The sequence below is a fragment of the Gallus gallus genome, chromosome 15, assembly GCF_016699485.2.
Source record: "Gallus gallus isolate bGalGal1 chromosome 15, bGalGal1.mat.broiler.GRCg7b, whole genome shotgun sequence".
Classification (NCBI taxonomy): Eukaryota; Metazoa; Chordata; class Aves; order Galliformes; family Phasianidae; genus Gallus; species Gallus gallus.
In genome coordinates, this window is record NC_052546.1 from 5,949,625 (window position 1) to 5,968,864 (window position 19,240).

A 19,240-nucleotide genomic window follows, 5' to 3' on the forward strand; every position below is an offset into this window, starting at 1 on the left:
TCTGGAAGGTAATGTCATTTGTCTTTTTGTTCTCTGGTGATCTCAGTACTGATTCTGTAATTAAACTTGATTTGCAGTAACTTACACATACAGTTATCTTAAGAGTAGTTGTAAGAGTTATTTGGAGGTTTTCTTCTCATGTTCCTTGGGATCTCTTATCCTCAAACTCTTTTTGACAGTGAGATATATTTAAATTTGAATGAAAAATGATTCATTGTCTATCTGTAGCTATGCTGTGCTTGTGTTAAAAACATTCATTTTTGCAGAGTTATATATCTACTTCAGTCACACCCAATGGATTATAGCTCAAGAATGCTTTTTGCAATTACAACATCTGCCACATCTGTAAGTTTTTAAATTCTAGTTTTCACTTACTACATATTAGATTTTTATCTGTAATTAAAATCAAGTGTCACCTGCCAAACTGCATTGGTTCATCCTGAAAGCTGTGGATGATGTGTGAGCTCTGATTCCCTACCTCAGTATGCTGCCTCTGGAGCAAGGCTGTGGTGTTCCCTGAATGTTGCTACTGACTGCCAAGAACAGCCCCTGAACTCTGGGTTTTCTAAATTTATTGCTAAAGTTATCTGAATACACCTTCATTAAACATTTTCTAGAATGCACTTGAAACCAATATAATAATATTTTAGCTCACGTTGGGTGGAATTTAAACAGAGGGAAAATTATTCTAGCACAAATTTAACCTTTTATCCTTAAAGATATTTGCAATACTATAAATCACAAATATTTTTTCTTGCCCGCATTAATGGCCTTACATCTAGAAGAGAACTGGTTTTGCAGTTCTTGGAAGGTGACAATCTATCTTAGCTAGGCAGTATAAATGCTGAATGTGAACATATAACGTATCTGTTACTTAGCATGCATTTCTGCTAACCACGTTTCTGCCAGAAATCTTAGAAAAATCCCACACCACCAGCTGCTTTCTTGTTGTTCATCCACTCATTGTTAACGTCTACTTCTCACTCTTGTTTTTTGCACCCTCCAGCCCATTGGCATTAATCAGCTGACATTTGCTCACAGGAGCAGAGCACTTAAGTGCCTGCTCTACTTGGCAGATACCAACACTGTGGAATCACTCTTCAAGAAACCCATTCAGAAAGTAAAGTAAGATGAATTTTCCTTTAGGTCTTCCTTAATAACAGTGTATTATTAGTCTCTGGCAGACTTTGGAAAGAAATATATAATATTTGAAGAATGTTTTTTCTTTTTCTTTGAGCTTTTAAAGCATATTGTTGAAAAGCATGATTATGTATTTAAACCTCACTATAATGCAGTCCAGTATATCAGATGCCTAATTTGTAAACCTGATGTTGTGTAGAAAATATTTTGTTCCATTTTCATAAACTGCAGTTATTCCTGTGGCAATTTAAATATTTTCTTTACATATTTAGGACTCTGTTCAGATTCTGCTCTTGAATAGCTCATTTTGAAATGAAACTATCCTTTTAAAATTCAAAATTGGTCATCTTGCAAAGACAGTTCTATGCAAAGTTAGACCAAAATCCCACAAGAACGTTATTTCTTTGAAAAATATATATACATCTAACTTCCATAGAAAATATCTAGAATAGAGGTTTCATGTTGGCAATTTGGAGTTAAGGGCTTCTACTGGAAAGTGATATTTATCATTAGCTTGGGGGTTTTTTTTGTGTGTTTTTTTTTACAGGTATTTTCTAAAATGCTTCATTTATCTGGCGGAGTTTGAAGTCTTGAATATTCCATATACCTACGAATCATTTCATAAGAGTCCTAAGGAAGGAATGATTAAGGGGCTATGGAAGAATCACAGCCATGAACCCACGGTATGCTTTTTAAATCCTTTGCAACTTAAGAAGGGCAGGTAAATGAGATTTCCAGGTAGATGATAGTACATCTACACTTGATATACATGTGTTTTTTTGTCATGTACTTTTTAAGTTGTTGCTGTTCTTATTTAATTCTATTCATATACATAAAATAATTTTCAGCATGGCTTGATTGAAATCTTTCAGCAGTTAAAGGTCCCTATAATGCCAGCAGAATCTAAAATTACACTAGAAAACAGTAAAGCTTTGAAGATCATGGAAGTGAGTACTTATTACAACACACTGTGTCCTTGCTCTCCTTTAGGCTGTCAGGCTGGTGACTGAACTTAGCCTAGAATATAAAGTATACGATTTCCAGCTGTGGAATGGCCTACTACAGAAACTTCTTGGTTTCAATATGGTAAGGAATTTTTAAGCATGAAGTTCTGCAGCGAGGTGAGAAAAAGTCTTTTTTTAAGCCACTGATTTCTAAGGAACGTGATAGTTACTCACAGCGAGTTTACAATTTATGTATCTATAATTCAGAACTGAGGTTTGGCACTAGACCAACGAAGCTTTGAGAAATTTGTCTTTTTACAGTACTTTGATCTTAAGTTGTTCTGGGTTTTTTGTTTGGTTCAGTGTGGGTTTGTTTGTTTTTTTGTTTTGTTTTTGGAAGGCAGAAGGCCTTTCAGATGGCAAGAATAAGTTCTACGATGATAACTTCCTTTTCATATCATTATAATTTTACAATGCAATATGCATTGTGTATGTACAATAATATGCATTACTGACAAATCTTCAAAAACACTGTAGCATTTTATAATGGATTATTTTTGTTTCAGATTCATTATCTTAGGAAAGTTCTGATAGCGATTACTGGGATTCATTCATTATGGCAGGTAAGCAAATATTCTGTGGCTCCTACTCTTCTTCCCTTAGCAGGCATTTAACTTCATTTGTACATGTAAGTGAATGATAGCCATCTACCAAAAGGGGTGTTGTGCATGAAAAGATGCCTTTTCAGTTATTATTTTATGACACTGCAATATGTAGATGAGTACAGTTATTAATTACTGATTAACATAGTGTATTTTGTGCTATGGTCAGTGAACACTTATTCTGAGGGTTTTTTAAGTTAGACAGAATAACTTAACTATCAGTCAAAATATAGCAAGATCTTAGACTACAAGGTGAGGAAAGCAACGTTAAGGAATAGTTCATCCAGTATAAAAAGAAAATTCATCAGTTCCTTCCACCTGCAATGGGTCGAGATGTCTGTGTTCACAAGTATAATAATTAAGCAACATTGTAATTTTAGAATTTTGCTGTCTATAGATTCCCAGCTTCAGTCGAGCTTGGCGAAGTGTGGTTTTATCACCATTTCTCACAGGTAGGATTATTAGCTATCATGCTTGTATAGTAACTTAAATAATTTACTTTATCGTGGCTTCTTTATCTCTTAGCTTCATGTCCACCAAGTCCTAAACAGATAGAGGAATGCTGTGAGTGTTTTGTGATTCTGCTCAAGTAAGTGTTTTATCTGGCTCAAAATTCTCAAAGTGGTTTTGCTGATAATACTGAACCATCTGTTTATACATAGCATGGTTGAGAACTTCCTTCCTCATCTTCTACTGCAGGTGTCCTGTACTGGCTGATTTGGATGTCATTGGAATAGCTAAACAGTATGCACAATTGGACCTTCCAGCTTTTGCCTTGGGATGCCTGATGCTGATTCCTCAGTCTGAGAAACGTGAGCAGCAAATTCAGGTAAAAGTGTTTTACAACAAGGGAAAGGCTTTTTATGTGTGTTAGGTTCAACAGAGGCTGAAAGATGGCAGTTTTAGACTAGCAGCAGCCTATCTCCCACCCACAGAGGCTACTACCTCAAACTTCTCCTCCTGAAAGAGGTCATGTGAACGCTTCCTCATTTTTTAAGCTTCAAGTCATTCTCAGCAGCTTTGCCACATGACTGCCTTTTTTGAGTTAGAGAGTATATTCTAGGAGGGTTTAGCAGGTTTTAGTGGCTGACTCACAAATCTGCATCCTAAGAATATGCAGCCAAGTTTTAGGTTCCCTAATATCAAATATTTGCTTATGGTAAACAGTCAGTACACATAGAAGAAAAACCAGAAACATACACAAGACATATGCCAAAGCAGCGTACAAAGCTACTGACAACATATATAATTGCTGAGGGCTAGTTCAACAGCAGACCATATCTATTGAATCCTGCTAACAAAGATGCTTGATATGCAAGGTCTGATGTAAACCCTCTCTTTTACAAATGATGAGGATATAGCTTTAAGGAGCAAAGGAAGGCAATGATATTGTTTCTACCAAGGTACAAACATGCTCATAAAGGTATTCATCAAGATACAGTTCAGAAGACAACACAAGTAGAAGCAACTTACCCTTTCTGAAGGTCAGCCAAGTTCCTAGAAGGGAAGAGCTCTGCATACAGATCTTGCTTCTGCTGCTGCTAACACTTAAATGAGAGTAAGGAGAGGTGGACCCTGGGTGCATTGCTTACAGCTGTGTGCCCTGGGTTAGCTACACCTTCTCACCTGGTGCTCAATCACTGGTTCAGGCCATGACCTAGCAATCCCCATACATCTGTTTAGTTTCCTTTCTGTTCTTTCTTTCCATCAATTTATGCTCTGCATCATTCTTGCAGATAAAGTGTTAAAGGCTGTTCTTGTATCTGTCATGAGCAAACTGGCACTAGTGAAGGCATCTTAAGTTTTTAGATTTTCCTTCAGTAAAGTTAAGGTCAGGGACCTTAACATAGTACCAGTGTAAAAAATCTAGTCTGCTGGCAATGGGTCAAAAAATCTGTAACATCTACATGAAAATAACTGTTTAAAGTTATAGAATTATAGAATGGCCTGGGTTGAAAAGGACCACAGTGATCATTGAGTTTCAACCCCCCTGCTACGTGCAGAGTCACCAACCAGCAGACCAGGCTGCCCAGAGCCACATCCAGCCTGGCCTTGAATGCCTGCAGGGATGGGGCATCCACAGCCTCCTTGGGCAACCTGTTCAGTGCATCACCACCCTCTGGGTGTAGAACTTCCTCCTAATATCCAACCTAAACTTCCCCTGTCATAATTTAAAACCATTCTCCCTTGTCCTGTCACTATCCACCCATGTAAACAGTCGTTAACAGCAATAGGAATTACTACTCCTTCAATCAGATTGCACAGATCCTCATTTGAGAACTTCATGTTTGAGTTTTAAAATATTAATTGTTCCTGAGTAAGTCAAATACTTGTTCTGAAGGGAGAACTTCTACTTGAATTATTTGCAGAATAGTAATTTTTTTTTTCCAAGGCTTTCTTGTCAACATGTAATACCGAAACTGTGCTGCAACAAATAGATGAGCATATGAACACTGGAGAAGTAGTGGCTTTTGCTTCTCAGGTAAGTATATAAGTTTTAATTCATTTACCTTTGACTTAAAGGCTTTTCTTGATGATACCTGTACACGACGTTTTTCCTTTCTCCTCTGACCTTGCCAAAAATCAGTTGACATAACCTACACTTCTGACATTTACAGCAGAATTTGCATTTTTCTTATTGTTGTGCAACTGGATTAGTATTTTATACACACACACACGTGCGTACACACAGTGCTTTCTTATAGACTGTCCCTATTTGTTGGACAGCACTGTTTGCAGTAGCACTGCTTTATTTTTCTAAAAACTGTTTTAAGCAGAAACATAAAATGGTTTATGAAACTGTACTCTTGTGTCTTACTGTGCATAACCTTCTGAAAGGCAAGCTTCTAATTAATTCCATATCTGAATTAGTCTTCAGAAAATCTGCCATTTTTCAGCACTGTAGAAGTAATAATCTAGCTTTATGGGAGGTCCAAAAAGAAAAACCTGGTGATTTTTTTTTTATTCAAAGGTTATTATTTTTAATGTATAAAATATTAATACTTTCCCATTGCTGATATTAAATCTACAGATTAGATCTTTGATTTTGGACAGTATCATAAATGAGAAGCTATATGAAAAGATCTCGAAAACGAAGTATTTTCCACTGGTGAAGCAACAACTGATGAGCACTCACCGAATGAAAGAACTGGTGGATTATTTTGCCAACAAGAACTGGTAGGTTAAAAAGCAGATGATGCATTGCTTACAAAAACTGAATCTCTCCTTTACTTTAGATTTCCATCACAAGGAAATAATGGGACCTATCTGACTTCAGAACTGTGGAGTCACACTTTGGTTTATAGTTTAGTGTGTATGGCCTAAGTTCTTGGCTTTTTAGAGAATTTCTGTTGACAAAGTTGATAAACTTTCCTCCTACAGCATTGAGGATGCAGCAGCCCTAATTCGAGAGTATCAAGAGAAATATGGAAACCCTACTCTGCTAGATAAATCCTCCTCTGATATTCTGAAGGTAAAATAAACACTTTTGTACCTCATACAGCACTTTCTCCTTTTTTTCTAATCTGGGACTTTCACCCAGCTTCTAGCAAAAATACTTGTTAGATGATTTTTAAGTAAAATATATTCTATATAATGAAGTCCCTTTATTGATTCAAACACATTTGACTTGAATCAAATCTGAGCAGCGATAAACCTCATGCTTTCAAGCACTTTTTCACAAGTCTTAGATTATATCCTGTTTTCTAAACCTCTCTCATGTTGTCCTCTTACCCTCCAGATGTACCTGAACGGACCACAGGAGACGTGTGTACTAGAACTGTCATCTATGAAGTCTTGATTTACCCTCAGTCTTTTCTCCCTCTGCTGGCAAGATGAGTATTATGCATTCACAATGCACATAGCGGTCAAGCAAACATGGAACGAAAACCTCACTGCTCTTTTACCAAAAGCTGGCCCTAGCTTTCCACATCTTTTATTTTTTTTTAATCTGTTCTACACTGTTTTCATAAGCTGTCCCTTGTAAAAAAAGAAGTTAGATTTACAGCAGGAGTTCCTATTTCCATACAATAACGATGTTCATATTCTGCACTTTGACTTTAAGAAGGATTAGTTTTATTTCATTCTGTATTATTTCTCTATGTTGAAGCCTGCTGTTAGGTTCACTAAGATTTCGTTCACACAGACATAATTTTACATAATTGTGATCAAGTTTTAAACTGGAAGCATTGTGCTTCGTGTAAAATATAGTTTATAGGCAGCTTCATGTAAAATATACAGACAAATTGTGATTTTAATTACAGTGAGCACAAATAAACTGACTTAAATATCAAAATTGACCTTAGAGTCTTATAAACTTTGATGTACAGATAAATTTGTCAAGAAAAGTTGGTGATGTTGTTTTTCCTGCTGTAGGCATTCAAGGAGTGTGTATTTCACTGCACAAAACAGCAGTTAGCCACAGCATCCTGAGTTACCAAGCTCAAACACTGAGTCTTTTTGTAAGCAAAGCAGGTTTATTTCAAATAGAAGTAAGGCATTTAGCCAAAGTTAATGACACAGAACTAAAGGTTCTAGCTGATCCTTCGGGCTTTATGGATAACTCATTTGTATCACACAAACCTTTGTGACAACTACAGCACAGCTTTCTGCACAAACACTTCACTACCCTTTCTTTTACTGCCAAGGACAACATATGCAAAGGCAACAGGCCACCATTCTAAACTCCAGATGTTGTGCAGAGACAACTTTATTTATATTGGCAAATCAGCAGTCATAAGAAGCAAGAGCTGTTAAAATACATTCAGTTCCCTGCAGATACCTGAGACTAGGAGAGACAAAAGCTCCAGTCTTCCTGAACAACCAACCTTTTAGCCTTCGGCAGCAGTACAAGTGCTGTATGGAATTACATCATTTAAAACCTTTTTACACAGAGCAAAGTGGGTAGCCATAATATCAAATATAAGCTATAAATAAAGGAAAGCTCATCACTGTTCACAGATTTAATGAGACTGTCGTTCATTAAAGCACAGTGGTGCTTTGAGTATTAAAAAGACTCAGGTTCAGCTTTCTGCAGTGAAATTACTACTCCAAGGTATGCGTTCATTCTACTTTTTTTTTTCTTCCAAAAATATATCCAATTAAGTTAAAAGACTACATTATACTGAATGAGAAATCCACATCTCAAATGGATTTTGAAGCAAACCAAACATGCCTCCAAGGGGCCTTGCTATTTTGGTTCAAGCCTTTTACAGTCTTCTTTTTGAAAGCTCCATGCACTGTTCTGGTGACATCTGATAAGCATTGCCAAAGGAAAACACAGGCAGACATCTCAAAACCAAGTGCAACTGTTGCATCTTGAACAGTTCATAAAGCTTTTTTTTTTATGAAGGGGAATTTATGACAACATGAAGGAACTGTACTTCAACAGTTAGTGACACATTTTACAAATCTATTCATACAGAAAAAGGAAGAAAACAATGTTTTAAAGTTATTACCATGAAGTTACACTGTTAAGCTGTTAAACATTAAGTGTAGTTCTGTAAACTAGCAATCAAGGATTGTAGTAACATGCATGGAATGAGACAGTAAAAATACCACACAAGCAAATATATTTTAAGATTTTTTGTACTCAATTCTTTCTACTTTCACATCATCTCCAATTAGCTGATAGACGTACGTGACTACTGTAGAAGCCTGGATATCCATCAGCACAAATGACGGGATGATGTTGCTAGAAAGAAGGAAAAAAAAAAATCATATGAATTGAGTGTGTGTATATAATAACCTTAATGGCATTTCACTGTCAGACTTCTTAGCAGGAATCACTCCTAAGAAAAACTGATTTGAGTTTTCTAAGCGCAGTATATCAGAGCTGAAGCCTTAAGGATTTCAGTCATCTGTTTCAGTCCAGGAGCCTCAGCAAGGACAACGAGCCCTCCTCTGCCCCACATTTGAAAATGTAACCTTTAGTAAGTATTAACCTTAACAGTGATTTTTCCTATCAAAAAGGAATACCCCACAGCTGTTTCTCATGCTTTACTTACTTCTCTAAGGCATGATAAGCTCCTGTAGCTGATCCTGGATTGATATAGAACTTGTTTTCATGTTCAAATGCCTCAAATTTGTGTGTATGTCCTGAAATGAGGATGTCCACATCAAACTGCCTCTGTAGCAGTGCCAGGCTGGCCATATCACCCCAGGGAATGACCTGGTGGCCGTGAATCAGACCAATTTTGAACTGTCCAACAGTTACAACTTTCTGTTCAGGATAATTCAGGTTCTACAAATCAGAAATAAAAGAAACAAAAGCAAAGTAAGCTAAATAAGCCCCACAAACTGATTAGATGTACAGATTCACCTACGCACACAAAAAAAGCACTAGATGAAACCCAAAAGTCTGTCTCACTGGTTCTACTGCCCCAGAATGGGAGCCACACTGCTGCTTTTATGAGTGCTGTCAAGAATTTGGTAAAGATGCCAGGAACTTCAGAGAGATGACAACAGGAGGTCCTGGTTGCTAAGTCTTAGCCTTAGCTCAGTACCCAATTCAGTTTTAATCACACTGACCACCATACTGACCGTGCAATTCACATTAATCAGAACCCCAACCCTTTTACTCAGTTTACTTTTTACTCTTAGTACTAAATAACCTCAGATTGCCCACTTTTTTTTACTTAAAAGTACAAGTAACTCAACCACTGCCTTTACGTAAATGCTGAACACAAAATACCACAACAAAAAGAGGTCACTACCTCATCAAAGTCCCCTCTGACAACATGAACATCCCCAGCCAGGGTCTTGAGGTAGTCATAAGTGTCCTTGGTGCAGAGGTTTCCCGTGCAGAGGATGTGCTGGATCTTCCCTGGAACCAGCAGCTTTTTGAACTTGGCCGGGAGGCTGTTGCATCGATGTGGAATGTGAAGATCTCCTAATACTAACACCAACTTACCAGGTGTCACGACAGGAAAGAAAAGCCATTACAGATACTTAAGATGAGAATCATTAGGTAAAGGAAAGCACCACAACGTCTTCTGTTTCCCAATTGTATTTTGATATAAAAGCTACTAAAATAAGAATGAAATAAAGGAATATTTCCATATTTCAGTGAAAACAGGGGCCCTTACTAATACTGAGTGCTACCAAGAGGAAAGCCTTACAAACCTCTGCAGAGGTTTTGTGATTTGGTTGCTGAAAGTCACTGCAAAGTATAACAGAAGAACTGCATTACTGCTTGATGTGATTTAACAAAATTGGGAACTACCATAAGCTGTCCCACTTCCTTTTCCCCCTTAAACTAGAGAAGTACAGGACAGCTGCACCAGATGCTCTCAATCACAGGCCTGGCTGAACTGTGGCCACTTCCCTTTAAAACTCCTTCACCCAAAAGTGTCCTTCTACTTCAGTGAACTTCAGCGTCCTTATAAAAAATGTAACAAAAACAAACAAACAAAAAAGCAAATTTGTCACATGTGTTAATAGTTAACCAGAACAGGAAGCTTGTTCTGAACTTGTACTGTAGGATAGTGAGACTAACAAAAAAAGAGGAAAAAAAAAGCACAAAACCCCTCAGAACACTGCAGAGAAGATAACCTGGACTACTGCATACAGTGCTTCTATCACCAGGTCTATATATTCAGAGTTTCGGTTCTACAGATGCAATGAGAATGTAAATTTAATGAGGGGACTTCAAAATTATGCAACCAGATTAAGACATATAATGTTAAACTATGGTCCTAAGTCTGCTAATAAAGAAAATAATTAATGCAAGCAAAGTAGCAATAAATTAATTTTGCAAGAAGGGCATGAAAAGCTCTGTGCAGCATAGGGTGTAATGCTACTTCACTAAACCCACTGGATTTAGAGATGGTCACCCCCATCAACTTGATAAATACCTCCCTATTAACACAGTTGATCTTCCAATTAAAAAGCTTTGGTAGTTAACCAGTTCCTAAAAGCTTATCTTCCAGTCATAACATTCTGTTATGAAGACATCTCCTAAACTGACAGCCACCAGATCTGTTTGTAAATAGACACAGTCTGTATACATATACATATATATATATGTAACAGTAACAACATTTACCTTTTTTAATATTTGCTTTTACTTTATATTTTTAGGCCATGCAGCTGTCTTTGTGTTAGCAGCCACCTGAAGAGGCACAGAGGACTTGGGTGGCTCTGGGAGTTTTTTTTCCCCTATTTTTATCTGAGAATGTCTCAGTGCCATCAAGAAATCCATGTCTTTGAGAACAGATGGTTAGGAGAGCGTTTTAGCCTACAAGCTAAAGGCAACCCAGGGCAGAATTACAAAGACAAATGTTTTTTTAAGGCCTTTCAATAGTTCTCCAAACTATTAACATCACTGTTGAGATGATGCACTGGAATGCATGTAAGAAAATGGGAAACGAATGATTCTGGTTAAAGTGGCACTAAACAGATGCTCTCACTGATGGTTAAAGGTCTGGGCCATGGAACAGCACTTCTGCATTTGATGTCTAATCCAACTGCTGCCACTGACACAAAACCCCATCAAAGCTCAAAGACCTCCTTTGCTGATGAACAGGCAGGCCCCACGTTTTCCCCAAACCACATCTGAGCTCCTGCTAACTAAAAAAAAACCAGCTACATCAACAAAACCTAAAAGCACTGAAGCGTGTTACATCCGGAGCTGAGGGGATGCGAGCAGCGGCCCCAGTCCCACCGCAGCCCCAGCGCCGGGAGGGAACTTACTCTGTGCCCGGCCTGAGCGGGTGGAGGAGTTGATTGCAGACAGGGGAATGGGAAACAGGGCGAGGCGTGATCAATGTTAAACCAAGGAAAGCAACAGAAAAGAAAACAGAGCCAAATGAATAGGCAAATCATAATTAATGAATTGTCGATGTTATGAAAGCAGCGTCAAACGATAAAAAATAAAATTAAACAACAACAACACGCGGCTCCCTGTGCGCGGCCCTCGCTGCTCTCCACCCACGGCACCCGCTGCTCCCTCCCCGCTCCGTCTCCCTCAGTTCGGCCCCAGGCGGACTTTTAGGCGCCGACCGACACAAAGCGGGGCCTCCTCCCGGCCGCCGTCGGTGCTGGGCCGCCTGGAGGTAACCCGGGAGCACCTCAGGAGCACCACAGCCCAAGGGCGAGACCCGGCACTCCGCTCACCATCCTGCTCGGCGCCGCACCGCCCGCTGAGCCTGCTCCCGGAAGTCAAAAGGTCTCTCCCGGAAGTCAGGCGGCTTCTCCCGGAAGTCAGGCCACGGCCACCTCCCCTCCGCTACGGCTCCACCGCACGGCCAAAAGAGCGCGAAACGCGTTTCTCCGGCGGTTACATCCGGGTCCCTTTGTTCTGAGCGGGCTTTCCCGCCTTTTCTGTTGTGTGAGGAGAGAGAGGTCCCGGGGCGGGCAGCCATGAAGTGTGTCATTGGGGGGACGCACCTCAGAGGTACCTGTTGCCTCAGGGGAGGTGGTGGCACAACGAGACAGAGTGAAGAGCCGTCCCCGAGTGGGGCGAGGCTGCCACAGTGGGGTTTGGAGCAGAGGAGCCCTTTCCCTCGTACCACCACACTGTGATCATCCCTCACAGAGCTCTGAGCTTGTGGTAAAATCTGAGAGCAGGTTCTCTGTGGGCTTCTTAGGGCTAGATCTATATGTCCTGCTTGTTCGGTCCTGTGGCCATCCACAAAGTGACATTTCTGACCAAAGCAGCATTTTGTGCCATCACAGTGAGATCGTTTGTGGTGACGTCGGGTTGTACAGCAGCAAAGGGACCACCAAATCCACAGCGCTCCTCAGCGGGTGGAAACACAGAGGTGTTAGCGACACTGAAAAAGAGCAATGCTTTCCCCCACACCATCATTTCTCTTGGAAAAGCGTGGGAAATATCTAACCTTTCCTCTTAAATTGTTCTGGAGAAAGTTACGAGGTGCAACTTGTTTTCCAGTTGACCTGAAATGCATCTCGTCCTGTTTTGTTTCCCTGGCAGTGTTTGGGAGAGCAGTACATGCCATGGCGCGGGTTAGTGATGAGTTCTGCTTTGATCCCATAGACAAAGGTGTAAGTACATTGTATTTACTGACAGTTTAAAGTCTTTGTTGGGAAACAGCGTTTGTGGTGTTGGTTTTTCCTGCAGGTACCCTTCAGTCTGAGCTCCATTCTCAGCTTCCTCCCTCCACTTTCAACGTGGACAAATGCCATATTTTCTGTGATTATAATTATGCAGATGATATCACGGAAGGGCCATTCCTCTGCCCCTGATTTTCCTGGGGTTTCGGTTACCCAGGCTGAAGGTCGTCCAGGACATCCGGATTAATACCAAGGGTTTTATTCTCATTGTCACAAATCAGAAGGTTGATGTGTTGCTCCGCATCAGAAATTGCCTTTAAATGACATGTTTTTGTCCTGGTGTGACTCAGCAGGAAGAATGGCTCCTGTTAATCAGACACCACTTCCCTCAGAATTAGGTTTTTCTCTAGAGCTTTCTTAATTAATAGTGATGAGCTCAACATGCTGTGGGGCTGGTGCATCAGGAGTGGAGATACTGTTTGTAAATGAGATGTTGTTTAGGTGCTGGAAGTGCCTGCTTATTTGTGTATCTCATGGATTGTTTTAGAACAGGCTCCAGTCCTTCACATACCTCAAATACAACTTCTAAGGGGTTGGGTAACCTGCACTTCATGGCTTAGTTCACACACTTACACATCTCTGCATTGGGTTTCTATGTCTGCATTATGGCTGGGACTTCTGACTGGTAATAACGAAGGGGATAAGTCTGAACATGGCAATAGAAGTGATACATCTGGATTTGTTTGGAAATGTACACACATGAAGGCTTTGTGGCTTAGGTGTGGTATTGAGTATACCACGCTGAAGGTACAGAGATGGCTTTTTTGTTAAAGGCTCAATATGAAACAGCTCTGAGTTAATAAATTACTTTGCATTTATTTCCAGCTTGCCTTAAGATCAGTGAATTCCTCTCGGTCAGCATACGCATATGTCTTCTTCTCATCCATGTTTTTTCAACATTACTGCTGCACAGCTGCGCCTCAGCCCTGTCAGAAAGAAAGACAGTTGTCACTTGCATGTAAATTGATCATTAAGGTATATTTTAGCACGTTGTTACATATAGCTTTGAAAGCAGCAAGTCACCCCGCTTTCCAAATGAAGTGGTAGGGGAGGATCATGTGGGCATGCCGGTTGCTCTAAACTGAAGTGCTCCTGAGCAGTTCTGCAGAAGGGAGCGTTAATGTTTTTTTATTGTTTAAAAGGTGTAGCCCTGAGCTGTGCCTTACAGATTCCAAAGTCTGAATCAGCCTCATCTTGGGGTGAAGGAATGCTGTGTTTCTGTCTGTTGAGGGTTTCCCCTATAGCCTTTGAGAACAGCATGAGCTGGAGAGCATTGACACGCTGTTCTGCAAACAGGGCTGTGGGTGGGTGAGGGCAGCGAAGATCAACACCAGCAACCTGCACTCTGCTTACAGAGCAGTCATAAAAGCGGGAGCTTGGGATGAACTGCATGAGATGAGAGAAATAACACTGCCAAACGTCTTAGTGAGTAACCTCTGCACTGATTGTGTGTTTTCTTCCAGTCAGTTCTTCCTATATTCAGATGTGTAAACATGCTGGAAAGGCACGTGGAGAAATGCAACATTTACACAAACGCTAAAGATCACCACATAACTTTTCAGCTCCTCTGCAGAAATGGTACGTTATACACAGAGTGGATTTCCAGAAGCAGGAGCAGTCTCTAACAGCAGGACAAGGTGTAATTATTAACTGAATGTTATTGATGGGACATTATGCCAAACACTTTCAGCCTCTTCATAATTTATGTTGTGACCTTGCCTTGCTAAAAAGCATTTATAACAGCATTTCTCAGGCTGACTTTCATCTGGTCAGTAATTATGTGTACTTGTTAATTGCCTTTTGTTTTCCACCACCACTTACATTACTGTGACAATTAAATATTGAAGGTTTTCTTCCTGCATCTGTTGCTGTTAAGTCACTGCTGTGAATTCTTAAAAATGTCAGATACTTGAGGAGGTAACAAAGAGGATGAAGGAAGGTAGAGGGCATCAGAATTTGGATTTCCATTTGTGGGTGAGATATTGCTGCACAGCTGGAGTGAGTCGCTTATTTCCTTTGTTCAGATGTCTTGGAAAAGCAACTAATACTAAAAAAGTTAGAATTCTAGACCAGCATTGATTTTCATTCATATATTTTATACCTAGGTATTGTAAAAACACATAATCTGGCTTTTCAAGAGTGTGACCCATTACAGGCTGTTTTTGCAAAGCACCTGTGTCCAAATGTCCTCAGAGCCCACTCCAGGTAATGAACCTTCAAATGTTTTGTTCTGGGGAAAAAAATAATAATAATCCAGAGGACAATATTGCTCCAACAGTCATTAACATAACCAGAATCTGAGGAGGGCCCACACTCAGAAATAGTGAATTGCTGCAAAATCCCTTGTCCTGATAGAGGATATTTCATATAACAGCTTCAGGAACAGGGGTCGTTCTGCCACTGATCCTGCTGCAAGCTCGGGGAGCGCATAGTCCATGATTTGAATCCACACCTTTGCCATTGCTCGACAATAACTTGTCTCGTGTGAAATCATTTTAATGCTGAATTCATCTTCATAGGCTGCTGGCTGATATAATGGTTCACTTTCCAACGAGTCAAGAAGAAGTCACCTTATCAGTTACTCCAACGAGGGTTTGCTTCAAGAGTTACACTGAGGAAAACACTGGTAAGGAAACACAAAACACGAAGGAACACTGCTGAGTCATCCTTTGGGTTTAATATACTTAGGAGAACTTGGGGTTTGGGAATACTTTCCTGGTGTCAGTGGCAGAAGAGGAAGAAGGAATGAGAGGCATTTTGCTTCTGTTGCATCACATGCGATGCTAAGTACTGCCTGCAGCAAATGTTCTGTACACACTGAAACAAAACACGTCCTCTGAGTGCGTTACCTGGTGATGGATTGTGTTCCACGTTCAGGTGTAATTTCCAAGGAGGTGGCAGCTGTTGAGACTTGTTTTCATCTGCAGGCGGTGGCTCTGCCTCGTAGAAGCTGGCATCTCTCTTACAAGCATTTGTTTCTACAGTTTTAAGAACTTCACAAGGGTATAAAGGGTATATGTGAACGTGCAGCAGGTGTGGGGGAGGCTGAGGAATAGAAACTGCTGAGCAAAGAAACAGAAACGTGGGACCCGTTGGTAGTGCTGTTCAGCAGCCGGGCTGTGGAGAGCTGGGCAGTGCTGGCAGAGCTGTGACTGCCTCTGAGACTGTGATGCATTGTGGCACTCTGATTTTCTTTTCACACACCTGATAATAATTAACAAGCAGTTGAATGACAGTGAGCAACTCCTGATGCTGAAGAGCTTATTTTCCACTGTCACTTACACAATACCAGGAAAAAAATTACAGTTTTGAACAAATAACCTCAGACCTCTTTTGTGGTCCTCCGAAGTTTTCCAGCTATTATGATCCATCTGTTAAAGTCACGCTGCTTCTGGTCTTCCCAAATGTCTTCCAGCATCCGGCAGTAATAGTGCCTGCAGGAGAGCAGATTTACAGGGCTGACAGCAGAACTGGGTTTACAGCACATCGTGGAATATGAAATAAGCCCCGTAAATCCACAGATTTACACTGTAAATAATATCAGGATTTTTTGTTTTACTTTAATACGAAAATTAATGTAAATAAGCTGGACATCTACTATTGTTAGCCATTATAACAATTCAGTTATTTATTGAGATGCTGCTGATATAAACAATCATTATAGCCATATTGTTGAGGTTTCACTCCAGCCTTGTTATTTCAAACAGACTTTCCAAAGACAATGGTTACCGAAATACAACTGAATCCAGATGAATTTGACTTCTTTCAAGTTGGAGTCGATTCTGAAGTGACATTTTGCCTTAGAGAACTGAGGGTATGTTAAGAGTTTGTTGTTTTCCATTAATTTGACCTGGATAACACGGAAGGTTGATCCCAGCCTCAGGTGTTCCACCAGGCCTGCTGGCCAGCAGCATTGTCTCACTAGCTGGCTGAGGACTGGCTTTAGAAAGGATCTTCAGGATGCTGCACAGTCCCTCACACCAGCCTTTGAAAGGCAAAAGAAACTCTTAAAAGCAACAAAACCCCATCTACCCAATGCTGAGATAACATTAACGCTACTGCAGTGAGCATCATGGCCACAGTAATTCTACCTGCACAGCTCCAGGCAGAGAAGGCAGAAACTGTGATCTAGCAGCAGTAGCCTTTTTCCCTTTAAAGTAGACTTTTTTTCTGCCAATAAACAGCTGCATTCTAACATTAATCTTCTTCCACTTTTAAAATAGTGCTTAACCTCTCACCCCTACTTTTCAGGGACTGCTGGCGTTTTCAGAAGCTACCAGTGTTTCTGTCTCAATCCATTTTGACACGCCTGGGAAGTACGTTCCGGAGCTGCCTATGGAAATTGTTGAGATATAACCACAATGTCAATTTTTATCTGCAGGTTACTCAAGCATTTAACTGTAACAGTAAGATACGTCAGGCTAAAAGTTATATTTCTAATTAGTCTGCAGTATGGGGGTAGGTAGTTTCTTATGTGCACAAAGCATTTAACATAGACCCCTGTATGTGGCTGTTTGCGTTTAGACCAGTTGCTTTCAGCATTGAAGACGTGGTGCTGGAAGCCAGCTTTATTTTGGCTACACTGTCTGACAGCAGAAGTGAGATGGCTTCCCAGGAGCCTGCATGCTTCTCACAGATGCAGGAAAGGTAATGGTGGGCTGCAGAGGTGGGGGAGGGAGGCAGACTGGCTTAGCAGGCTGAAACAACTGAGTTTCAGGTTTTCCTGCTAAGTGATGTGCAGGGTGTTCATAAGCATTGCATGTATCCTGGAGCCTTTATTCATAGGACAACTGTGCGCTAGACAGGTTCAGAAAAAGACTGAAATAGTTTGAGATGCAGACAAAGCGTGATAGGGAGACCACTCTTTCCCCATCAGTGCATTTGCTACACTGAAGCTTGCAGCTATGTCTGCTGCTTGTATAGGCAGTGACACAGCTCTGACAGCCACCGTGTGCTTGAGCACCCCAAGTCACCTCACACCTTACCTGTCAGCACAGGAAAGGTTTAGCCAGATGGTCCCTTCGTCACAGATCATTTTCCTTACCTGTACTGCTGAGGAACCACTTCTGCAGCAAATGGTGAGCCAGGAGCTGAGAGTCTGGGCACCATTTCTTGGTAACATGAACAGTGTGGAAACCTTTGGTGCAAGGGAGAGCACTCCATACTCTTGGCAGCTTTATCTCCATGGGGTTTTGTTGCAGTGAGAGGGGTTGTTGAGAAGCTAATCTAAAGCTGTAGTGCCTTCCCTTACCATAAAGACATCCTAACAAAGGCATGCAGAAGGATGTTACAAATCTGACCTGTTCCCTCTGATTCAGCTCAAAGACATGCACGGACAAATCCATCGATAAGGATGGCGGTGCTGAAGCAGCTGCTTCCAAAAAGCCACGATGGAACAGACAGGCACAGAACACAGTGTCAGGGGCACCTGCAAGTCCCTTAGCAAAACAGGTTAGAAGCGTTCCCACAGTGTCATACAGAGATACTGCAGGCACAGGAGGAACAGCTGCAACAAAGGCAGATGACCGGGCAGTGCTGGAAGCAGAGTCTCCTTATCACAAGGTAAGGACCCTCCCAATCACATTTACGTTCTATGATAGAACAGTGACATACCTTAGATGGCATTTAGAAGCTGCACATTACACACAGTCCCAATCTTCAGAAGTAATCAGCCCCCATGTTCTGTTTCACATTTCTCATTCCTGTGATCTGCATTTTCCAGTTCCATTCGTTGTTCTTTGGAGCAGTTTCTTTTAAGGAGGATGCCACCAGTCACACCTTCCATAGTTTAGCAACAGCCAGTGACACAGAAGAGGATTTTGGCAAGACGCAGAGCTCTCAAGTTCTCTAGTAACGTGGAGTGAATGAATCTAAGACTATTGTGGGCTGCCCTGAAAGTCAAGTGTGTATTTGGCATGGCATAGAGCTGTTTCTAGCTTTAGAACAAAGTTTAGTTCTATTATGAAAGCATCCTGAACTTCTTAGGCAAGTTAGAACTTAATGGAAACTAACTGTACCTCTATTCTGATCATTCTAAAAGGGAGGATGCTGTCCTAACACAAAGTTAAGTCATTTAGGTTGTATATCCTGTTGATATGCTGCTTTGTATGTCCACCTCTTCAGTCTCACAAGAGAGAATTCAACTGTGTCAGAGCTTCAGACAAACAAAGCTGCTCTTGTGCAGTTACAAGCACTGGAATAAACCTCCCACTCCAGTATAGCCAAATTATTGCTTGTATGGTTGTTGGTATTATGACAGAAACCTGTAGAACTAGCACTTAGCTGACAAGAAGTTGGCATAAAAATGCATTCAAGAAATAAAAATGATGTGATAACTGATTTGAAGCCAGGGTTTAAGAGTTCTGGTGTTTCAGGTTCAAATTGTTCTTTTCCCTTCCCTCATCGCTTCCACTGAGTCAA

General features: G+C 40.7%; 3 protein-coding genes across 15 annotated transcripts in view; 2 read left to right on the plus strand and 1 right to left on the minus strand.

The window, feature by feature from the left end:
• The window catches only part of KNTC1 (kinetochore associated 1), a 32,638-nt gene extending 25,598 nt beyond the window's left edge, over positions 1-7,040 (plus strand). For all 3 annotated transcript variants that reach the window (XM_415157.8, XM_025155680.3, XM_015275578.4), the window contains 12 exons: positions 267-345; positions 1,007-1,125; positions 1,688-1,823; positions 2,131-2,226; positions 2,651-2,707; positions 3,144-3,198; positions 3,272-3,335; positions 3,446-3,575; positions 5,139-5,228; positions 5,778-5,923; positions 6,128-6,218; positions 6,486-7,040. In XM_415157.8, the coding sequence (XP_415157.5) occupies positions 267-345; positions 1,007-1,125; positions 1,688-1,823; positions 2,131-2,226; positions 2,651-2,707; positions 3,144-3,198; positions 3,272-3,335; positions 3,446-3,575; positions 5,139-5,228; positions 5,778-5,923; positions 6,128-6,218; positions 6,486-6,545 (1,123 nt within the window). In that variant the 3' untranslated portion in view covers positions 6,546-7,040. The remainder of the gene's footprint in view (positions 1-266; positions 346-1,006; positions 1,126-1,687; positions 1,824-2,130; positions 2,227-2,650; positions 2,708-3,143; positions 3,199-3,271; positions 3,336-3,445; positions 3,576-5,138; positions 5,229-5,777; positions 5,924-6,127; positions 6,219-6,485) is intronic.
• Positions 6,795-18,497, minus strand: VPS29 (VPS29 retromer complex component). 6 transcript variants are annotated; one of them, XM_046901139.1, is made up of 8 exons: positions 17,865-18,497; positions 17,059-17,153; positions 15,273-16,254; positions 11,861-13,746; positions 11,438-11,528; positions 9,460-9,651; positions 8,752-8,987; positions 6,798-8,438 (listed from the first exon to the last, which is right to left on the minus strand). In XM_046901139.1, the coding sequence occupies exons 4-8, from the start codon at positions 12,118-12,120 to the stop codon at positions 8,321-8,323; spliced, it is 897 nt and encodes a 298-aa protein (XP_046757095.1). In that variant the 5' UTR covers positions 12,121-13,746; positions 15,273-16,254; positions 17,059-17,153; positions 17,865-18,497; the 3' UTR covers positions 6,798-8,320. The 6 variants fall into 6 exon arrangements, with proteins under 6 accessions (NP_001007838.1, NP_001376212.1, XP_046757095.1 ...); XM_046901140.1 differs by lacking the exon at positions 17,865-18,497 and having other exon boundaries at positions 15,273-16,024; positions 16,149-16,254; positions 17,059-17,808; XM_046901141.1 differs by lacking the exon at positions 17,865-18,497 and having other exon boundaries at positions 11,438-11,519; positions 17,059-17,808.
• Positions 11,764-19,165, plus strand: RAD9B (RAD9 checkpoint clamp component B). 6 transcript variants are annotated; one of them, XM_040648431.2, is made up of 11 exons: positions 11,764-12,140; positions 12,681-12,751; positions 13,646-13,795; positions 14,284-14,398; positions 14,926-15,025; positions 15,340-15,446; positions 16,528-16,634; positions 17,072-17,136; positions 17,345-17,467; positions 18,139-18,382; positions 18,543-19,165. In XM_040648431.2, the coding sequence occupies exons 1-11, from the start codon at positions 12,107-12,109 to the stop codon at positions 18,669-18,671; spliced, it is 1,245 nt and encodes a 414-aa protein (XP_040504365.1). In that variant the 5' UTR covers positions 11,764-12,106; the 3' UTR covers positions 18,672-19,165. The 6 variants fall into 6 exon arrangements, with proteins under 6 accessions (XP_040504365.1, XP_040504363.1, XP_025011452.2 ...); XM_040648429.2 differs by having other exon boundaries at positions 18,139-19,165; XM_025155684.3 differs by having other exon boundaries at positions 12,056-12,751.
• The last annotated feature ends 75 nt before the right edge of the window (positions 19,166-19,240 follow it).